The 20,939-nt window shown below is 48.7% G+C and overlaps 1 protein-coding gene across 4 annotated transcripts in view; it reads left to right on the forward strand.

The window, feature by feature from the left end:
• Positions 1-20,939, forward strand: part of STIM1 (stromal interaction molecule 1) — a 95,370-nt gene that overhangs the window by 48,074 nt on the left and 26,357 nt on the right. For all 4 annotated transcript variants that reach the window (XM_035569498.2, XM_035569495.2, XM_035569496.2 and 1 more), the window contains exons 4-6: positions 3,804-3,915; positions 5,217-5,332; positions 19,558-19,735. In XM_035569498.2, the coding sequence (XP_035425391.1) occupies positions 3,804-3,915; positions 5,217-5,332; positions 19,558-19,735 (406 nt within the window). The remainder of the gene's footprint in view (positions 1-3,803; positions 3,916-5,216; positions 5,333-19,557; positions 19,736-20,939) is intronic.

Here is a 20,939-nt window from a genome sequence, read left to right on the forward strand (position 1 = left end):
TGTGTGTGTACATCTCAGGAAAAATACTCTTATTCTGCTTTTCCTGCCTTCTGCAAGTTACTTTTCCAGCTTCCTTCTTTTGGGCATTTCTGCATTTTTTTGCTCTTGGTACTTTCCAACTGTTAATGCTGGCATCTGAGTATGGCCATAAAAGTATAAATTGTTTTCTTTCTCTACCCCTATAAACATGTTAAAATAGAGCCAAATACTGCCCTATTCCAGTTTCTCCTTTAAATACTAGTTTCAGCTGATGTTTTATGGGGTAATAACATCCTACATATTAAATAGAGCTGTGTGGGAGTTTTTCTACAGATTGTATTTCCCTGAGAAGAAATTTGCTGAACTTGAGATGCTCCTTAAACTAGTGAAAAGAAGGTAGAATAAATCCTGAAACGCTAAGTGTACATAAATACATTCAACGTAGTTGTAAGCTGCAAGCTTATGAAATGGTTTTGCTCTTCACAGCAGCTTAGTCCAGGGAGGTGGTGAAAGTTCAGTCCCTGGTGGGAAACTCCCTAAAACTTCTGAATTTTTGAAGAAGCTTTTAGGTTCGCTGGTACTTCTTGGCACAATTTCACTTTCATTTTTTCCCTGACCAGAATTTTAGAATTTCTGCTTTGAGAAATCTTAAAACTCACCCCTCCCCCTTCTTTCTGCTTTAGAAACTTTTATTCTTGATATATTGGGGGTTTCCTGTGATCTGTGGCATGGACCATTTCTGCCAGTGACTGCATTTTACTCCTCCTTTGTCCTTTTCTATTCAGTATGCTATTTGTTGCTCTCAAGACTAGGGACATCTTTTTTTCCTGATAGTTTTAGTTGCTGCTGATCAATTCACCTGTAGTCTTTTCCCTTCCCTCTGTCCTCCAAGATCAGATAATGTTATGAACACCTATTGCTTGAAAAAATGGGTTTTAGTCTTCTGATGAATTCATCAACTGTGAAGTTTTCCATTTCTCTTTTGTGTCCTGTACCATTTGCATGTGATTTGTCAGCCTTGGCTTTTAAATGACCTGGGGATAGGATGTGCTCCGTGTTTTCAAAGCCCTGTGTAGATACAGCTGTAGGCGTGTTACCGTCTCTCACAATCCCAGGAAGACTACATTCTTAGCTATAGTGTTTGAAAGGCTGTTTGAAGGCGCAGTGATTCTGTGCATGGTCCTGGAATTGTTTATCCAGGCCTAGACTCTCTGTCCCATGGAGATGCGCAGCCACGTGTTTAAAATTCTTGCCCAAGCCACTTAAAGCCAGCAGGATGCTAACGAATCGCTCTGCCTTCTGTGTTCAAGGAAAGCCTGGTGTCAGAAATGTTTACTCTATCGTGCAGCTGATTACAGATGACTTTGCCAGAAGTGCATTTCAGTGTTGGTTGGGTAAGCACAGAAGCCATTAGGGGATGGAGGAGACCGTCCCAGGATACTCCCTGGGTCCCTTAATTGCGGAGCTGCTTTTGCTCTCTTCCTGTTTCTGACAAGTGCAGGAAGTGGCATTTCTCTGCGTGCAGCTCCTGTGGTATAACTTCTTGTCGTAGTGAATGTAATTAGCGCGCTGCTTTTCTTTCTCATTGTTCTGTGTATCTGGCTGATAAAATAAATTACTGGTTCCAAAAGTGGTCTCGTTTGGAGACTAATCTGGGCGTTTGAAATCAAGCTGTAAAATAGTAGAAGCTGACGAGAAGGCCAGGGCTCTGTGCGACTGTGAAGAGCAGCTTTGACACAGCACTCGAGGTGCGTCCAGGACACGTGTGTCCACTTCCCACATCCCTTTTCCAAAAGACTGGGGTGCTTTTACAACGTCTTGGCTTTGATATATATAAATCCCTCGGTATGTGTGGCTCTTTGAAGCAGGAGATGGTCTGTGGGTAGGGTGCAGAGCAGGCGCAGCCTCCATCTCTTCACGCGGCAGACCTGCCCACCCCTCGGGTGGAGCTGCTGGCTTGTTTCTGAGAAACTCCTTCCCACAGTACGAGCTGTGGATATGTAAGCCCAAAAAGCCAGGGCCTTCAGAGGGAAGCCGTGAGCAGAGAAGAGCCGTGAGCAGCGCAGTGGTCGGGGTGCCGGTGGGGTCCTTCGGGCAAAGCCGAGCACCAGCAGCTAGAGGGAGGAGCTGCTGGAGGCAGGACACAGCGGTGCCACGTGCCGCCGTGCCCCCGCCATGGCCGTGCGGCCCAACAGGACCCTCTGGGGGCCTCCAGCTTGCAGCAGGTCCGATTAGCAGGGTGCCCAGGGCCCCCAGGCACGCTGTGCTGAGGCACGTCACCAGCTGGGAGCTTCGGCGGCTCCTTTTGGCAGGACTTGTCCCCCCGCCCCCCGCACTGCCTGGGGGGCTGCCTGCCGCCCCCCGGCCTAGAGCGCTGCAGTGGAGCGGCAGCCTGGTGCGCTGGGCCTCTGCGCTTGGCTCCTGGGCAGCAGGAGCTGTCCCCCCACCAGCACCGACACTTATTGTCACAAGGATTTCAGAGAACGTTTTCGAGGAGTTCTCTAACAAGCCACTCCAGACCTTGTGGAGCTCCTGGCCAGGATCAGAAGCTCTGGCGTTTCGCCCTGGGTCCTTCAGAGCTTGCTTGAGTCTCTGCCTCCCGTGGGCCGCCTGGCCTGGGGGGGCTCCGTGGGCTGTGGGTGCAGCACGGCCACCGCTCTCCCTGCCAGCTTCAGTTTCATATCATGCTTCTGGCCACAAAAATGAGTTTCCCATAGTTTGTGGTCCAGGGACTGTAACTACAGGGAGTTTCCTTAAGCTTTGCGTTTGCTAACATGCATCTGTGAATCATTTTGCAAGTTTATGTGAGGATTATACCTTCTTTTGAAGCCTTGCTGTCTTTTGCTTAACTCCTGGCTCTCGTCCCGTCAGTTCTGTCATCTTTCTGTTGGAGGCACTGAACTCACCGGAGTGATTTGGAAGATGCTTCTCATATTTGTGGGGCAAATCATTGTTGACATTTAAGACGGGACCACGAAGCTTTGAGTTCAGTGTTGATACAGCCCTTTAAGCCAGTAGTAAATGGGTCTTTTCTCCACTTGGCTGTTGGAAACCGCATGTGAGTCAGACTGGAGGATGCTGGGCTGGATGTGTGCGAGGCAGTGACCATCAGAGTGGGCGTCCAGCACAGAGCTCTCTGAGTTGCTGGAGGCTGGGTAAATGCCCCACGAAGTCAGCCCACACTCAACAAAGGCAGAAGTTGGTAAATTAAAGCATTGCAAAAAAACAACCCCTATGTCCTCTGTAAAATTATGTTGCGTGATTTTCTTTGCTTTCACATTGTTCCTGTAAGTACAGCAAAACTAAGGTGGAAAGACAGAAGCTCCCTTCCCAATGGTTTCCTTATCCATGGTATTTGAGCTTTATGTGTCAGCTCAGTGTCGATGTTAAGTCCCTCAAACCAGGGCACCCAGGCTGACCTCGCATGATGTAGATCCATGAGGCAGGTGAGGCCATTGCAGAGAAAAGTTCCCCTGGACAAATGTGCTTTGTTGGCAGTTACAAGACAGCAGCAATATCACTTGGATGACGGAAAGCTAAGCAGTTTCCCTTGCCACCTGCGTGTACTTTGGGTCTCCCAGAGGATCTCGGCCACTGATATATTCCTGCTATAATAGCCCTTGAGATTTCATGGCCTCAGTTGCTGACTCACTGCATATTTCATAGGAATGTATCTGTTTAAACGCTACAGATGTTTTCCCTTTGCTGAAGACAATAGGAAGAGGTGTATCTGGGGAAGTAACTGGTTATGCTGTTGTTGCTGACTTGATGATTTTAGTTGCTTGGTAAAAATACTAAGCTGCTTGTGTGTTTTCTACCCACAGTGTATAACTGGACAGTTGACGAGGTGGTTCAGTGGCTCATTACATACGTCGAGCTGCCGCAGTATGAAGAGACCTTCAGAAAGTTGCAGCTGAGTGGACATGCCATGCCCAGGTCAGTGCTCACTGCGTTGTCTTACAAACCTGTGGGATGCATGCCAGGGAGAAAAACAGACTTGAGGTGGCTCATAACATCATGTGAAGTTCATCTGCGTGTGCAGAGCCATGTATAGTTCCTGTTCCGCTTCAGTTACACTTGGAGGGTTTGGCTCTGCTGTCGTGTTCTTTGCAGGGGTTGAGTTAGCTGTAAGTGGGCATTTGCCTGCTACAGGTGAAAGGAGAGGCTGCAGTTTGAGCGGTGTGGTTGGAAATGCTGCCCATGCTGGTCTGGGGCTAGAGTTCATCAGTCTGCATATGTCCGAGCTGTGTATGCAGAGCTAAAACCCTGAGCTAGAGCAGAACAGATCTAGGTGACGTCCTGGCTCTGCCACAGATTTCCTTCATAATCCCGGTGAAGTCACTTCTCTGTCACTGTTCATCATCCTCAGCAAAGGGATGATCTCTGCTTGCTGGGTTGCATCTAGAGGTTCGGGGTACTTGCTCAGGGGTAGGTGTGTGTCTCTGCACCACCCAGCACTGGTATGTGCTGATGTTAATTCATGTCCCTTGATGCTCCAGCAAAGGAGACTTCAAACCCATGAGATCCTCAAGAGAAGCACTGGCTGTTAGGTGACGTAAGCTCATAACAAACTTGAAAAATCTGAGTGCAGCTTTTTGGGTAAAGGTTATTCTCTCTGTAAAGGAACCTATAAACTGACCGATAAGTTAAAAAAAAAAAAAAACACACTAAAGTGTTCAGGGCAGTGCATGGAGTGTGCTCAAGTTTCTTCTGTGTGAGAAACATGTTCCTATAGTCCATGAAATCAGACATCAAAGGCTATCAGTATAAATTGATTTAATAAAATAATTATATCAGTAGTTTAGGTTGTCAGGATAAATAAATAAATAAATAAATAAATAAATAAAATAGGCATGGCCATGTTTTTTTCTCCTCTCCAACTAAAGCCAAAGATGATCATAGAATCATAGAATATCCCGAGTTGGAAGGGACCCCTAAGGATCATCGAGTCCAACTCCTTGCTCCACACAGGTCTACCCAAAAATTCAGGCCATATGACTGAGAGCACAGCCAAAATGCTTCTTAAACTCCGACATGATGCTGTTTAACACTTTGATACAGATCTTCTGTATAGGAAACAACATTATTTGAGGGATTTCTTTTGTCCCGATGGTCTAAGCAGGTAGTTTTCTGGTCCTGTTCATCACATTTCTCCTCCTATAGTTTCCACGTTACTAATTTTTGGTCAGTTATTAATTCAGATGGATATGACCGTGCCTAATTCTTGTTTTTTACAGGCTAGCAGTAAACAACGCTACCATGATGGGAACTGTTCTGAAAATGACAGACCGAAGCCACAGGCAGAAACTGCAGCTGAAAGCTCTTGACACTGTGCTCTTTGGGCCTCCTCTCTGTAAGTAACACTGCAAACCTCAGCGGCTGTTAAGTGAGAGGAATCGTATCTGCTCAGCATCAAACAGCAAAGATACATATCAACGTGATCCAGAGTTTATGCTGTTTAGATTGTTGCTGGTATGATTAGCCAGAAACAGCAACAGGTTGCCTCTGGTTTGACCCAGCAGCTCTGTAGGCATCCTGCCACATAGCGTTGCGTTTGTCTGATGGGCCTCTTGCAGGTGTGGGCTGCATTATGCTGCTGGGATCTCCCGTGTCTGTAGGATAAACCTTTCTGTCCTTTCCATTAATTGCAGTGCTGGCCCTGTGGCCCAGCGGTGCATTTGCAGCTGTGCGTTAACACATCTGTGGATGGCAGCCACCCTGCGTCCACCTGAAGCAGCTGCCTTCAGGTGGAACTGCAGGCTGTCAGGCTCCTGGCTGCAGATCTCCTCCAAACCAGCAGAACAGCAGTGTTTAGGATGAATGAGAGCAAGGGACTGAGTTCTTTTGATGCTGATTACAGGCTTCTGTTGATGATCTAGAAGCACTCTGATGTTTATCTCAGCGCTGCTTGGGGTGCTCCTTTTGCATTCATTCTGTCTGCCTCATGTCTGCCATCTCTTTATTAAATGTACTTCTTGTGTCTTTCCTACTTATTCATGTTTTCCTCTTTAGCTTTTGATGCTTTTGTGAGGTAAACTGAAGCCTTGCTTGATCAGGGGCCTGTTTTGCTTGGCATCGTGCAGATGTGATGAATTTTTAAGGCAGGCTGTATTGCCTGCACACGGCTTGAGCCCTCTTGCAAAGTGCCTATCTTTCCCTTTTAGTCATCTTGCACCCACTGTGTGAGAGGTTTTAAAAAATGAATACAAAGGGGTGCTTTCTCACCATAGAGCAAATACAATAGTCTGGATGCAAATTCTGGTTCACGAACTGCCATGGTTTCAGTTGCTGGCAGCTGGAAATATATACCATCAGAAATACCACTTCCTCTGTTATTTGTGTGGTTTTTTAAGCGTCTGTTACTGCCCACTGTTGGCAGCACCAGACAGGATGGTTGTACCAGATAGTCGGCAGTAGCAGGCAGGATGTACCTTGGCTCTGCACAACGTGGACATGCTAACAACCTCACAGAGAAATTGATTTTTTTTGGCCCTTTTCCAGACTTCCCATGATGCGCTCCCCAGCATTTGTGCCGTGAGAAGTGATAAGGTGCATCCAAAGTCCAGCTGTTGGTGCAGCTACTGCAGTCACTTCTTGTTTTCAGTCTGTGTCCAAATTCCTGAGAAGAGGCACAGCAAGGCAAATCCTGGGCAAACTGGCTGCTCTGAGTAAACCGGGTGAAATTTATGAGGCATGGAGGAGACACGAGCCTCTGGAGACTGAATGAGACGTGTAGGTTACACAGCCAGCCATTTTCGCTCCTAGTCATTACAAAACACGAACTCTCTCGGGGACGGTTTCCTTTTTCAGTCGCAGGCCTGTCAGTCGCAGGCCTGTCAGTCGGCCTGCCCGGGGCAGCCCCCGCTCTGCCCTTGCCTTGCGTTGGTTCCTGCTGGCAGCGTCAGGGCCCGGAGGAGGAACCTGGTAGGCAGTTGTTAGATGCTCTGTAAATGGCAAAGTAAATTGCTCTTAATGATTCCAGGTCAGTGGCTGTTCTCTGTGTTAGAGGTACTGCCGCGCTGTCGTGGCACTGTAACACGAGCCTCCGGTCACGCAGATTAAAGTGCGCAGCGAGCTGCCCTTGGTGTGTTTCAGATCAGTGTTCACAGCAGGTTGTGTGGGCTGCGAGCCTGTGGTGGTTTTACCCAGCTGGGCACCGAGCTCCACCACAGCCGCTCGCTCACTCCCACCCCTCAAAGAAAAAAAGGGAGAAAATACAATGGAAAGGGCTCAACGGCTGAGATAAGGACAGGGAGATGACTCAAATGTTATTGTCACGGGCAAGACAGACTCAGAACAGGGAGATTAATAAAATGTATTGCTAACAAGACAAAGCAGTGAGAAACAAAACAAAAAAAAACCAAACTCCAACACCTCCCCCCATCCACCTCCTCCCCCCGAGCGGCACAGGGGAACGGGGAATGGGGGCTGCGGTCAGTCCCTGACGCTTCGTCTCCGCCGCTCCCTCACGGTCCCTCTCTGCCCCTGCTCCCCGTGGGGTCCCTCCCACAGGAGCCGTCCTTCCCGAGCTGAGCCTGCGGGGGCTGCCCACAGGCAGCAGCTCCTCAAGAACTGCTCCCACACGGCTCCGTCCCATGGGGTCCGTCCCCCAGGAGCAAACTGCTCCAGCACGGGTCCCCCACGGGCGGCAGCTCCCCCCAGACCCCTGCCCCTGCGTGGGCTCCTCTCCACGGGCTGCAGCTCCGGCCCGGGGCCTGCTCCTGTGGGGGCTCTCCATGGGCCGCAGCCTCCTCCAGGCCACATCCACCTGCTCCAGCGGGGGCTCCTCCACGGGGGGGCTGCAGCGTGGAGATCTGCTCCATGTGGGACCCATGGGTGCAGGGGGACAGCCTGCTCCGCCAGGGGCCTCTCCATGGGCTGTAGGGGGACTTCTGCTCTGGTTCATGGAGCACCTCCTGCCCTCCTGCTGCACTCACCTTGGGGGCTGCAGGGCTGCTTCTCACTCCTCTCTCCAGCTGCTGTTGTGCAGTTTTTATTTTCCCTTTCTTCAGCCTGCTCTCCCAGAGGCACAAACAATGTTGCTTACTGGCTCGGCTCTGGGCAGCAGCGGGTCCCTTTGGAGCCAGCTGAAACTGGCCCCTATCTGACATGGGGCAGCTGCTGGGCTCTTCCGGACAGAATCACAGCAGCCCCCCCCTACCAAAACCTTGCCATGTAAACCCAATACAGTACCGATTGGGTATGTGATTCCTTTAAGCTTTTAGCTGAAGTAGGGATTTAACGCTTTTTAGATGGCAGTATTTGCTATTTGGTAGTTAACTGAATGGATGTGTCTCTGGTTTATTGTGGTGAGAACTCACTTATCTAAAACTAATTTCTTGAGAAATTGATTGCAAAGCAGCAGTTCTCAGCAGCCATTAGCAATCAGCAGTGATTCAGGAAGTACTCAGTGACCTTTTAAACTGCAGAAGCTGCTCTTCTTGCTCAGCAATAGATTCAGTGGTTTCAGATGCATTCCAGTTACTGTTCTTTTTGTTTGGTTGGTGAAGGTGGTCTCCTATGCTCCTTGCCACTGCAAAGGAAGCTCCCAGCAGTGGGATGTGGCTCACAGGTGCAGGATCTTAAGGGTTTTTCTTCTCTCTTAAAGATGCTCTTATACCTGCAATGCACAGGAAGTAATAAATAAAACCAGTCCAGACTGGAGTACCGTGGCTGCTTCCTTCAGACTCACGAAACCAGACGTCTCATTGTCAGTGGGGATTACAGCCCAAGTATCACGGCATTGTTTCTCATTCTGCCCCATAAAGTCGGGGAAACTTCCTTGTCCTGAGGCTAAAAATCTTCTCTGATGTCTCCTGTGGTTTGGTGCAAAGGCTTCAGCAAGCATCAGTTAACTGATGAGCCGCCTGCCCAGTTTGCTTGCTGATCAGCAGACACCCCTGGTCTCACAAAGGCTCATTTTCTGTGCCAGACTCCAGACGTATGATTCCTCTCTTCAAAGAGGTCTGCTCACTTCCAGGGCTACAGCTCTGTAATTAATCCATTGCAAAGGAGTATGGTGAAATTACAAGCCAAGCAAGATGAACTGATTGAGTCTTCTGTGTCTGTGTTCCTTTGTTTTCCTGTTCCTTAGTTCAGAAATTCATCCAGGACCAAATATCACAACTTCAGGTGAAATAGGAGAGGAGAATTTAAGAAAGCAAGCAGTGAAATGTAAAACCATAGGGTTTTCTGTGTGAATAGTGAATTTAAATTTTTATTCTTAACTCTCAAGTAACAGAGACTCAGTTGTATGTCTTCTCACGTATTGCCCAAGGCACCACTGTGGTATGAGTTTGGATTGCAAGATGGGCGAAGTGCCCTGTCCAGAGTTACCCACCCTGGTGACTGCTGGTCACCTCCCCAGGGGCCGGGGAAGCGAGACCCACGTTGCCCGCGAGGTGTCAGGAGGTGTTTCTGTAGCTCTGCTTCCCAGGGCAGAAGGCCACGAGGCGTAATTCCGTCCAGGAGGCTCCAGCAGCTCTCTAAATCCCGGGGCTGGTGCTTCCCTGGGCTGCGGGCAGAGCGGGGTGCAGGCAGGGGAGCTCGCCCCAGTGCTGCTCTGCGGCGCGCGCAGGTGCCTCCGGTTCCTGCAGTGCTTTGCTGGCATCCTCAGAGTGAGAGATGCGTGTCTGCTCCTGCCTCAACGCTTCTCCTTTTTACTAGGGACTCTAAGTTGTCATCCTGAGTATTAGACCTGTATTTATTGGATGCCTGCGTGCACAGCGACGGAAGCACAAGGATGGGTTGCCTGTAAGAGGAGACGTTTCCCGAACAGGACGTGGCGCTCCTTGAAGGTTTCTTAATGAACTTACCTTTTTTTTTTTTTTTCAGTAAGTGTTTGTTTCTTTGGTGTCCACTCTGGGGTGGACAAAGCCACCTGTCCTTTGGTAGAGCATCTATGGCTGATTTGTTTCTGTTTGTTGTAATTAGAAGTGTATTTGACAAGTACTTTGAGACCTGTTTAAACATTATTTGTTTAAAGCAATAGAATTTCTTAACCAAATACCAGATTGATTTATCACTGTGAGATTTACCATCCTCTTTAAATATTTACAGTTAAATGGATTGTGTTTAGATTACCTGCACCTATACAGAAAAGCAGTTTTGTCCCATTAGGACACTTCCTAAGTGACTTTTATGCTTACAAGTCAGTTAGCGCTGTGTCAGTCAGCGTAGTCCATGTGACAAACACCTGTTAAATAAGCTGTGGCTTTTTTAAACAATACCTAGGAAGATAAAAACCCAGGGGGTGTGGTTGGTGTTAAGACATCCTATTGTCCTCAAAATCAGCAAATCTTTAAAAGGTGTAAGGTTCTTTACCTAGTTATGTTGTGAGTCCACTAGCAAACAGAAAGGTGTTCAAGTACTGGAGGAAAGACCCGGTCTTGATACAAAGACAAGAATGATAAGTGCCTTCAGGGAAATGTAGAAGACAGCTTGGTTTTTAAAGGAGGTGTGCGTTTTGTATTTGGTTTTATGCTGTTGTACCTCAAGCAGCTGCAGCCTGAGCTTTTCTTCTTTCCTGTGTTGTCTGAAAACATCTGCTTCTGCACGTGGCAGGCTGCATCGCAGATCTGATTAGTTCCCACAGAGGAATCAAAAAATTAGTAATTCCCATGTGTAGTTTTTTATGATACTTCAATTTCAGTATTAATAACTGGTGTGGAATTCAGTGAGAATGTAGATTTCTTTTGTTTTATCGATGCTAATGTAAGTTGCCTAAAAATTGCTGTTTTTCCTATAATCCAACCAGGTTTTATTCCCAAAGTAAAACTTTGTGAAACTTTCAGTTTAAAAATTGAGGCTTTGAATTTGTGTCATTCACAGTGGGACACTTGTTCAAGAAAGTTCAGGTTACTCTTACATTTTTACTATTGCATAGCTTCTTACCTTGCTTCTTTAAAACATAAAACACGGCAGTGTTGCAAACCCAACGCAGCGTATTATCATCCTGCAGTCACCTGCACGCCTACTGTGGGCTTTGGCAAAACGGTGTCTGTTCTTCCTCCTTGCCTCCCACAAATAGAAAGAAAAAAAGCACAGAAACCGGTGTCCCTGGTGCCAGTTGCTCACCCCGCAGTGTTTGTACCCGTGGTGCTCTTGGCGCTGCTCGAGACACTTGCTACACAGTCGGCTTCTGCCACGGGGCATTAGACAGGCTAAATAGCTGGAACAGCAGAAAGTCCTGGTACGGCGAGATAAAAGCAAGAAAAGGGAGTGTTCAGGGGTGATCCTGTGCTGCAGGGGCACCCCACGGGTGCCCCCGAGTACCCTGCACCAGCCCAAGCCTGGCGGGTGCATGGGGCAAGGCTGCCAGCCATGGCTGAAGGAACCGATCCGTGCGCCTCGTGCAGGAACCAGAGGTGATGTTAAACGTGAAAAACGCCACCTCTTTTGTTTGACGTATGTCTTTGGAGAAGGAGAAGAACACCTCCCTGTTCTTTGCCCCACGCTGTGCACCGGAGCCTGGGGTCTGTCTGTGCGCAGAAACCAGCTGCACTAACTGCGGGCAGCTCTTCTGCACTGGACCTGTGCTGGAATAAGTCACGTTCCTCTGGGATAGTTAATGCCTTGGCAAAGCAGAGTTGTTAGAAAGGCAGTAAGCAGAAGAGGTGTTCTGGCACAAAATATCTGATCTGGAGCAGTTTTTGTTCGAGCACTAGTTCTGCCAGCTGGCTCGTGCTGGCCAGCCCTGAGAGCCTGACAGCGACTACAGGTACGCGCCTTCTGTACGCGGGGGAGCTCGCAGGGTCCGACACCCGTGGCAGCGTGTGGAAGCCGTGCCCGTGACGTTGATCAAACCAAGCGTGATCCCCACACCTTGGGCGTTTCGCGGGGCTACGCCAGTGCGCGTGAGCTGAGTGTTGGCAGTCTTGTGATTCACGTGCGTGTGGCTGAGAGCGGCCAGGCTCACGCTTTTGGAGGCAGGTGAGGTTGTAGTGAAGTAGACGTGGTTACTGCGATTCTGAATGCATCTTCTCATGTTGTGCTGGCACTTGGAAGGAAACAGCGTGTGCAGCTGTCCCATCCCGCCTGGCATGCCACCAGCCCCCCACGGCAGCGCTTCCAGCAGACCCCAACGGAGCCCCTCCAAGGATTTTACTAAAATGCAATTTAAGCTATTTGGAAACTATAATCATTCATCTGCTAAATTCCAGGCACTTCTGTTAGCAATTTTGGGAATATGGGTGGGTTTGTTTTTTTGGTGTGGTTTGGTGGCAGGGGGGTAGCATTGTGCACAGCAAACCAATGTGCGTTCTGGAAAGGGACTTGGTGAAATGCTTGTCGGGGAAACCCCGCTTAGTTGCAACAATAGCTAATGAATATGCTTTATGCTGTTCATTTTTGACTAGGTTAATGGTACTGAGAACTCCATTTGTGGAAAAATAATTGGCAGTTTGTGGTAAATGCTGTTTTTTGTGAACGTCGGTACAAAATGTAACAGCTGTACTTCTGTCCTTTCTCCCCCTCCTGAAGTCCATATGGAAAGTGCACGTGTCTGCAGCCTGCCTGGTCTGCGAGGCGATGGGTTGAATCCAACCACGGGTTGGATCTAAAATATCCCAAGAGCTGTCACGGAGTAGGAGAGTGCACAAACTGGGGTAAAGTAATCAAGTTTCAGATGATCTGGATTTTTATTTAGCATTCTTTGAATCACTTGGAGGCAGGGGCCAGGATGTCCATCCGAGCTGGTGGCCCTGGCCCTGCTTGCAGTTGATGGGAAGAGGCAGCCAAACTGCTCGTCGTTACCCACACACTTCTTCCCAGGAGTGAAGACTCTATTCTTCTGGTGAACCTGCATTCTTACAGAGCTGTAGGAGGCAAAAAGGCAACATTTACATCTAAGCTGAGTTTTCCTTATTGTTCCCTTATCTGCTTGTCTTCAGTGAAAGCTGCCGAAGAGGAAGGATGTTTGCCAAGCGGCTGCGTGGTGTAGCTGGCAGCTGTTGGCACTGGAAGCAGGAGGAGGCTGTGAGTCAGCGCGGGCTGGGTTTGGTCGGTGTCTCACGGGGCTACACCTAGCACCCCAGGCTAAGGCAAGCTGGAGCTGCCCGGCTGGGAAGGCAGTTGTGCTGCAGCTGGCTGGGCAGAGCAGGCAGTGGGAACGGTGAGGGAAACCTGCAAAGGAGAGGAGAGCTTGAGTATTGTGGGAGGACAGAAGACGAGTCACCTGAACGAGTCGCCCTAGCAGTCTTCTCAAAACATGAAATAAGAGGGATTTGAAATGATGCATGTGCAGCAACTTGCCAGAAGCTGCTTCTTAGGAAGAGGATGTTGTGATAATCCATCCGGAATGGGAAACGGGGCCAATATGAGTCTTGTTTATTTCTTTAGTGTTGAATTTACAAGTGTTTTCAGAGAATGACTGAACTCTTCTGTGGCGCATTAGGTGATGCACTAGGTGACAGGGAGGGTGGGGAAGGTGCTTGGATGGCCTCCTGGCCGCCCCGGGGGGCTCCCAGAGCAGCCTTGTCCATGACCCGCGTCGGCCGGGTGCAGGGCTGCTGGCGCGCAGCCACATCCCACGGTTCCCTTCGCCTTCGAGTAGAATGGTTCGGTTGGAACGAGGACATTATTCCTCTTCTTTCTTACATTTGTGCACCTACAGAGGTCGGTGTGCTGTTTGTGTGTTTAAGCAAATTAAAGCTATTAATACTGCAATCAAGTGCTGGTGGGCTGGGCAGAGCAATAGCTACCATGCATTGCTGTTTATTGATTAAGCACTTCAAGTGACAGGTGGCACTGATTACTTTCCAGCAATAGATTAACTAATGAATTCCAAAGGGAAATTTCACTCTTACTTAAAAAATTATCCTAAGGCAAAAGGTTATACACATCTCCATAAGCTGTATCGGTATTGCTAAGCCAAGATTTGTATTTAATCCATTTCTGCTGAAACTCCGTTAATCTTCTGACAAACGGGAGGTGATTTTTCCTTAGCTTCAAGTATTGCAGGCTAAAATGAGAGCAGTAAAAAGGAAAAAACCGAGCAGCACAAGCTGAGATGTGTCGTTTTGTCCATGATCTGTGCCTGTGCCCCTGGGCACCTCCTGCTCCCAGCCCCAGCCTGAGCCCCAGCCAGCGCTGCCTCGCCTGCTGCTTCTTCGTGCCCGCTGCCGTCAGTCCAGCTTTAGGATCACGTGCTGTTCATCACCCCTCTGAAGTTTAATGCAACCTAAACGGTTGGTCAGGAAGAACAAAATGGAGCAAAGCGGCATAAGGTTACACAGAGGTGACCTGAGCAATGTAGGTACCGTAATTCAATGAGGTGCTGCTGCTGCTGCTGCCACAGCCGAGCTGGGGTGATTAGCTGTGTTCGCCCCAAGCCTCTTGCAGAGACAGGATCGAGGTGGTAGCTTAAATTTCCTTCACTGGAAATTCGTAAGTGGTTCATGTCTCGTGTGCGGCAGGCTGGGAACACGACTGCTTGCAAGCGCCAGTTTCCGGGTGGTGGTGCAGGCACTTTTCTTCAGCAGTCCACACCCAGAAAGAAAAACACCAGCTGAGGACAGATAATGGGAGGGCCGTACAGGAGAATGCTCTGAGGTGTCCATCTATTTCAGCGAGAGGCTCTGGTCGGCGATACCTGAGAACCAGTGATGCAGATGGGCCATCCTTTGTATCGCCAGTCTGCGGCGCCGGGGACTCTCTCGGCTTTCTCATTGTTCTCCAGGGCAGCATCTCCAGTCATGGCTTCGCTTTTTAGTAAAACCACAGGAGGATGTGCTGCATCACCCGGGGGTTGCATGACCATCATATGTTAAGTGGACGACATCTATTAGATAGAGTGGGGGAGGCCTATTTGTATCGTGAGCCAGCACTCTTACTGCTTGCTGGGTGAATGCTCTGCGCGTTTCTGGTCCCTCCTCTGCCTGTGTCCGTAGCGGTACTGCCAAGGCAATGGCCCGAGCTTGCAAGCTGGTTTTTTTTTTGGTGCATCTTCTCCTCTTAAAATGCGTTTATAGAAAGAAGTTAAACTAATCAAAGATTTTTGCGTCATGTTTGCATTTTTTTCCTGTGTTCTTCAGGCGATCTATCTGCTCCGGAAGCTCTCAGTGTTTACATGCAGAATATCCATTATGTCACACCAGCTGATCTCTGTAAACCCAGGGTACCGTCCTTCTTTACATACGTTTCTCATGCTGGCTGACGTGCACTCCTTGTTTCTGGCTTTCTCTCAGCTAGAGCAGTTCCTACCAGCCACAGATGCCGGCAGCCCGTGTGAGTAACCCCAGAAATGATCTCTGCGGGCGAGGATGACCCCGTTACACTGACGCACGTTGAGGCCGGTTTCGCTCGCAGCAGACGGGGAGCTGCAGAGGCCCCACGGCGAGGCTGTGCCCGGGAAGGGCCGGGGGATAGGTGGGGACGCCGGGAGCAGGGTCGGGCTCCAGCACTTGGACACAGCCAAGAGCAGGGAGAGCAGTAGATGTCACTGGTAATTAGGTCCACGTAACGAATCCCTTACGAAGCGGTCAGAGGGGAGTCAGGGCATACGCATCTGTCATCTGCTGCTGGTGGGAAAGCCCCTTGTTAAAAGCCCCGTCTTTTCTGCTTTAGGCACGTGTCAGTTGTTCTCCGCTTAAAAAATAAATCAGAAAGATGAGGTCTAATACAAGGCTTTTTTCCTTATAGCAGATTTAATGCCCTTACTACTGTTAAATATCTGTTTTTCTCTCTCTCCCGTTTGAACCTAGCTTCATGTGATCTTGGCCTTTCCTTCCTATTTCAGACTGCATGGACAAGAACTAACGTCGAATGCTGTCTTCTAGACGTGAAGTCCTGTAGAGATGACAGATCTATCAGAACCCAGAATGCCACGTGATGGCATGATTTGACGTGTCATTCGCGTCGTCTCCTGGAGCTCTCTTTGTGGTTCAGGCCTTTTTTGAGCCCCCCCACCCTGCCTGCGCCCGGCAGCCGCTGCGTCCCCCCGGGTGCTGCACCCAGCTGCACGTGGCGTCCCCGCAGCCATCCTCTCCAGTCCCCGGCTTAGTCCTCAGCCCGAGGCTGCGCCCGCCTTCACACGACGCTTATCTAAGGCCTTTGCCTACGAGTGACTCATCTTGGCCTGATGTTTTCTTCGGTGCATGTTTGTATATGTTTGTGTTCCTCATGGTCCTGGAATTTTTTGTCTATGGCTTGCAACCAAAATGTGGAGGAATCCCCCTATCATTTACATCACAGCTTCAGGATGTGAAAAGGAAAACATTGACCTAACGTGCCTTCTGTGCTTGATATTCTTCCAGTCCCTGCTACCGTCCTCTCTTTGCTAGCAAATCCCAGGTACATCATTTATTGGAGATGTGTGGGACTGTGCGAGTATTCCATCCCTGCCCCATCCCGAATTCGGTCAGATCCAGCTGTGTGTTTCTCCCAGTTAAAGCTCTCAACATCCTCCTCTTCTGCTTCTTCATCATCTCTTGCATACCTGCAGTGTTTGTTTTCTTTGTCTCTTTCATGCCCTGTTGTTTCTGGATCATGTGTCTTGACCTAAAGTAGAGGTTTACTGGGAATGATGTAGGCGTGAGTTAAAGCAAGTGTCTTGTGTACTGGTACCTGATTTCACTAGGGCGTAAAGAGATTTTGGGGTATAATAAATATTGTTCTTGCCTCAGGTTTGAGATTCCTTATCGCTCTAAATGGCAAGTAATTTTTATAAAAACTTTTTATTAAAGGTTTTGACAGGAGACGTGACTCAAATTATTTCTCAGCAGCCTGAGAAATGTATTTAGACCTCTTCTTATCAGATGAAGTCTCTGCTTCTCTTACAAATTTACTGGTTTTTGAGTTTCCTGCGAAAAAGAGAACAGATTCTTATGCCTTTCTCTGTATCCTGTCTTTGGATTCCTCACAAAATTATGGAGAACACAAATGCTGTCTGAGTGGAGCAGGGAGCATATCTGAATTAGAAATGAATGTATTAATTTACTGCTCAGAAACAGAGCAGTTATATATTCCTCCTTCCCATTTGAAGGAACTACTCTGCTGCCTCTGGATAGTTCTTTGTCTTACTGCCCGTTTGGGTGTTTTACCATATTTCAGGATACCCAATGAGAGACTTCAGATGTGATCTTTCAGAGCCTTAACTGTGAGTGTAACGTGATAAACACCAACGTGGAATGCAAAAGGCCAGTTAGGCAATTCTCTCTTGCGTTGTGCCGAGATGATGCTTAGACCTAGGCATTATGAAAGCTTTTAAATGCTTGCACAAATTAAAAGGAAGGGAAGTGAAAGCCCTAAATTTGCTTTGTCATTTTGAGGGAGGATTTTTTTTTTCTTTCAAAAAATGTTTGCTAATTGTATTTTAAGGTAGCAAAGATGAATTTGAGGCCCTGGAGGCCTTTCTGCTCTACATTTGAAATACTTGGGAAGGCAGTAACATGTTCGTGTTACTTCAAACTATGTCAACATTTTGTTGGTAGAGATCCATCTCAAATTTAGTGAGATCAACAAGTCTCGCAAGTCTCTAAAACGCCAGTTGAGATGGAAAGGCTTTTGGGGGAAACTTGCAGTGAGAGCACCGCAGTCATCTTGGTCCTGCTCAGTTCGTGAGAAAGTACTCAACGTGTCTTCTTACCTGAAAACAGAAAGCTGAGGGATTTTGCTTAAGACGAAGGAGCCAGCTTCACAAGGACACAATGGGAAGTGTTCCAGCAGCGGTTTGCAGAAATGTTCTCAGCGCCACGTGTGATGGTCCAGAAATGAGAGGTGCCCAGAAACCTGCAGCCCAGCTGGGAGCTTGTGCTTAGTCCATTTGTGCAATTTCATCTGAGGTCTTCACTGAAGCGCATGGAAAGGAAGGGACCGAAGCAGAAGTGAAAGTCGAGACCTTCTCGACTCGGGGCTCGCCCCAAACCCTGCGCTGGCTCTGCCTCGGGGCTCCTGGGTCCTGACGGCTGATGTGGGCTCCGCGCTGCCGCCTTCGAATGCAAACGTGCACGCGTGCATGGAGGAGCACGTGGAGAAGCTAGGACAGAGGCTGGTGGCCTGGCTGCTGGCGGCAGCACGGCACGGCACGGCACGGCACGCTGCTCCTTGGGCAGGGCTGGCTGCTGCAAACCACTTGCAGGGGGCTGCACACCGGGGTGGGGAGCCTCCCGTGCTGCTCGGGGCGCAGCGCGTCTCGTGCATGCGGAGCTGAGGTTTCCTTCAGCCCAGGTGCAGGACAGAGGGAGGGCTGTTGCATCAACTCAGAGAACGTGGCGTTCCTGGCTCCTTTCAGAGTAGCTGTGAGATCTCATTGATGCACGTGGCTGGCACTTCCACGACAGAGCCCTGCCGAGGTGTCAGCGCCCCGCCTCCTGGCCGCCCTTGTCTCAGAGCCCAGAAAGGAGCCGGCGGCCCCGAGTCCACCGGAGCCGTCTCCAGTTAACTCCTCTCGTGGGCAGCAAGGGGAGCGGGGAGGTTGCATGCATGCAGCTCTTGGTTTAAAAACCTCTGCTCCTATTTCAGGTGAAGCAAAGAGGTTTTCTGGTTGCCTCTAACTTTTTTTCAATTCCCCCTTGAGCTGCCGACCTAAGTTGTCCCGTCGGAGGTGTTCGTCTGAGCACCGTGAGCCGGAGATGACAAGCAGAGTGTCGGGGCTGGCATGGTTTGCTCTCACATAAACCCTCACTCACGCTCACCTTCCTGTTCTACATCTGCATGAACGCTGATGTAAAAACCTCTGGGTCTTCAGGGAGTTTTAGAGGAACCTGTGCTGAGAAGCCGTGTTGGCTTGCTGGTACTTCGAGTGTTGTATGGAGTGGCTGAGCCCCATGTGTGGCTGCCCTGAGGCACCTAAATCTTGATATCAAAGCTGGGATAAAAACGGCTGTACCAGTAACAGAAAGGAATTAGGGTTAAGAAGTTAGGGTTGCTCTAACTGGGGTAGCGGCTGAACATGGAATCACGGCTAGCTTCATCGAGCTCATCATTCTCATCTGTAGCTTTCTTGGTACATCCTTGTTTGAGATTTGCTAAATAGTAAAAAAAAATAAAAATCTGCTTCAAACATGTTTGTGGAGTTGTTTTTTCAGCACCTAAGAAAACAGTTACTTACTTCTGTTCTCTCGTGCATCCACACTTTAAAGTAACTGTTCTGCTAAGTGTTGAAAAAGGAGGGGTTCAACACCGAGTTATAATTCTGATGGAAACTGTTTGACGGTTTGAAATTTGATCTCCCTTCTCTGGGATCACAGTCAGATTTTTTCAACAAAGTTGCTTTCTTACCTCTTACGCCTCTGTGCTCTCTGGTATCTGCGTGGTATTGCCCTAAAAACAGCTGTTCTGATGGTTCATACACGGGAGCTATCATGTATTATGTAACGCCAGGCATGTTATAAAACTTTGAATTTCATCTTTCAGACTTTTTTTTTGCTTCCCCATTCAAATTGAATAAATGTTGGCACAGTCCTTGTTTTTCTAAGTATTGATGTAGCTCATCTTTTCCCTTTGTTGTGGCACCTGGGTCACAGTTTCTTCCAACACCACCGTTAAGTTCTCACATCCAGCTACGGTGCAAGCAAAAAACAGCAGAGTTAATCGTTTGTTCTCTCTTTGAATTCAGCGGTGTCTCTGCTTCTCTTTCAGTGACTCGTCACAACCACCTGAAAGACTTCATGCTGGTGGTGTCTATTGTCATCGGAGTGGGTGGCTGCTGGTTTGCCTATATCCAGAACCGCTACTCGAAGGAGCACATGAAGAAGATGATGAAAGACCTCGAGGGGCTTCACAGAGCTGAACAGTCTCTCCATGACCTTCAAGAAAGGTAAGCTCTCTGTGTCCGCCCAGTTGGAGCATTCAGCTGGTGATCTTTCCTGCAAAGTTATTCCTCGTTTAGATTTCAAGCAAGACTTTCTTCCCAGCTGTCATCCTTCTGTGTGGCAGTCGCCTTCTGGTGCTGTGTACCACAGTCGGCACCTTCCTGAGCAATTGCAGCAAACCTGCTACCCGGTCTTCATAGCCCAAATGGGTGCATGGCTCTCAAATTACTTTACCAGTTTGCATATGAAGATGTGTGCATGCTCGCTTGACCTGCTCTTTTGAGGTTAGTTAAGTGTTAATTGAGTTAAGCTAGTGCTCTTATGGTGTACCATGTGAAGGTTTGAGTGGTAGGAACTTCCTGGCGTTACTGGCGTCCTGAATTTGTGCACTGAAGCCACTTGAGCAAAGTGACGTCTGGCACGCTGCTGAGAGGTGGACCTGAGGGCATGGTGACATGTAGCCGAGCACGGCTGTGTGTGCTCACCCGGAGGTTGCTAATGAGCAGTTTCATTTCCTTTCTGTCTTGTTTTTATGTTAGTTTTAGTTTTTTAGTTCCTGTTCTGCTCTGATTGCTGGCTCTAAAAAATTGTTTCTGAGCGTCGAGGAGATCTTGACTCCGTACATTTTTGTTGTTGCTGGCACACGAGAGCGCTCTCCTTCCCCTTGGAAGTTCGGTGCTTTAAGGTGTAAAAACATCAAACTGAGAACAACCGACCTGAGCGCTCCTTCAGGGCTTGACAGTGCTTTGCCACTCGTAGTTCTGTTGCAGCCTCTTATTCTAAACAGGTACTTCCTACGCACTTACCACAGTTAGGTGTATAGCAGCAGTGACATGTATGGTGGTTTCTACTCCCTGTCTGACTCCTGTTGAAAATATATCAGGACTTCCCCTCTACACTTAAAATTACAGTGTAAACCTGCACCTAAAAGGGAAAACGAGCCTCTTACAGGCATGTAAAGTCATCCAGTTCACGCAGAACTCGTCATCCAGGTTGTTTCACTCCGGGTTTTGGCCATCAGGAAGCATACTGATAGAGTGGCGGCAGTCAGGAGAGGAATTACACATCCTCTCTTGGATTCTTCTTTGAGCCGTGTGTAGATGTCAGTGCTTCCCTGCCTACACAGTAATACCTAATCCAGGAGTGTTCCCTGGAAGAATGAAAAAAAACCATGTGTGGGGGGTATTAAGTATGAGTGGGTGAACTGTA

Source organism: Cygnus atratus, chromosome 1, assembly GCF_013377495.2.
Source record: "Cygnus atratus isolate AKBS03 ecotype Queensland, Australia chromosome 1, CAtr_DNAZoo_HiC_assembly, whole genome shotgun sequence".
NCBI classification, from domain to species: domain Eukaryota; kingdom Metazoa; phylum Chordata; class Aves; order Anseriformes; family Anatidae; genus Cygnus; species Cygnus atratus.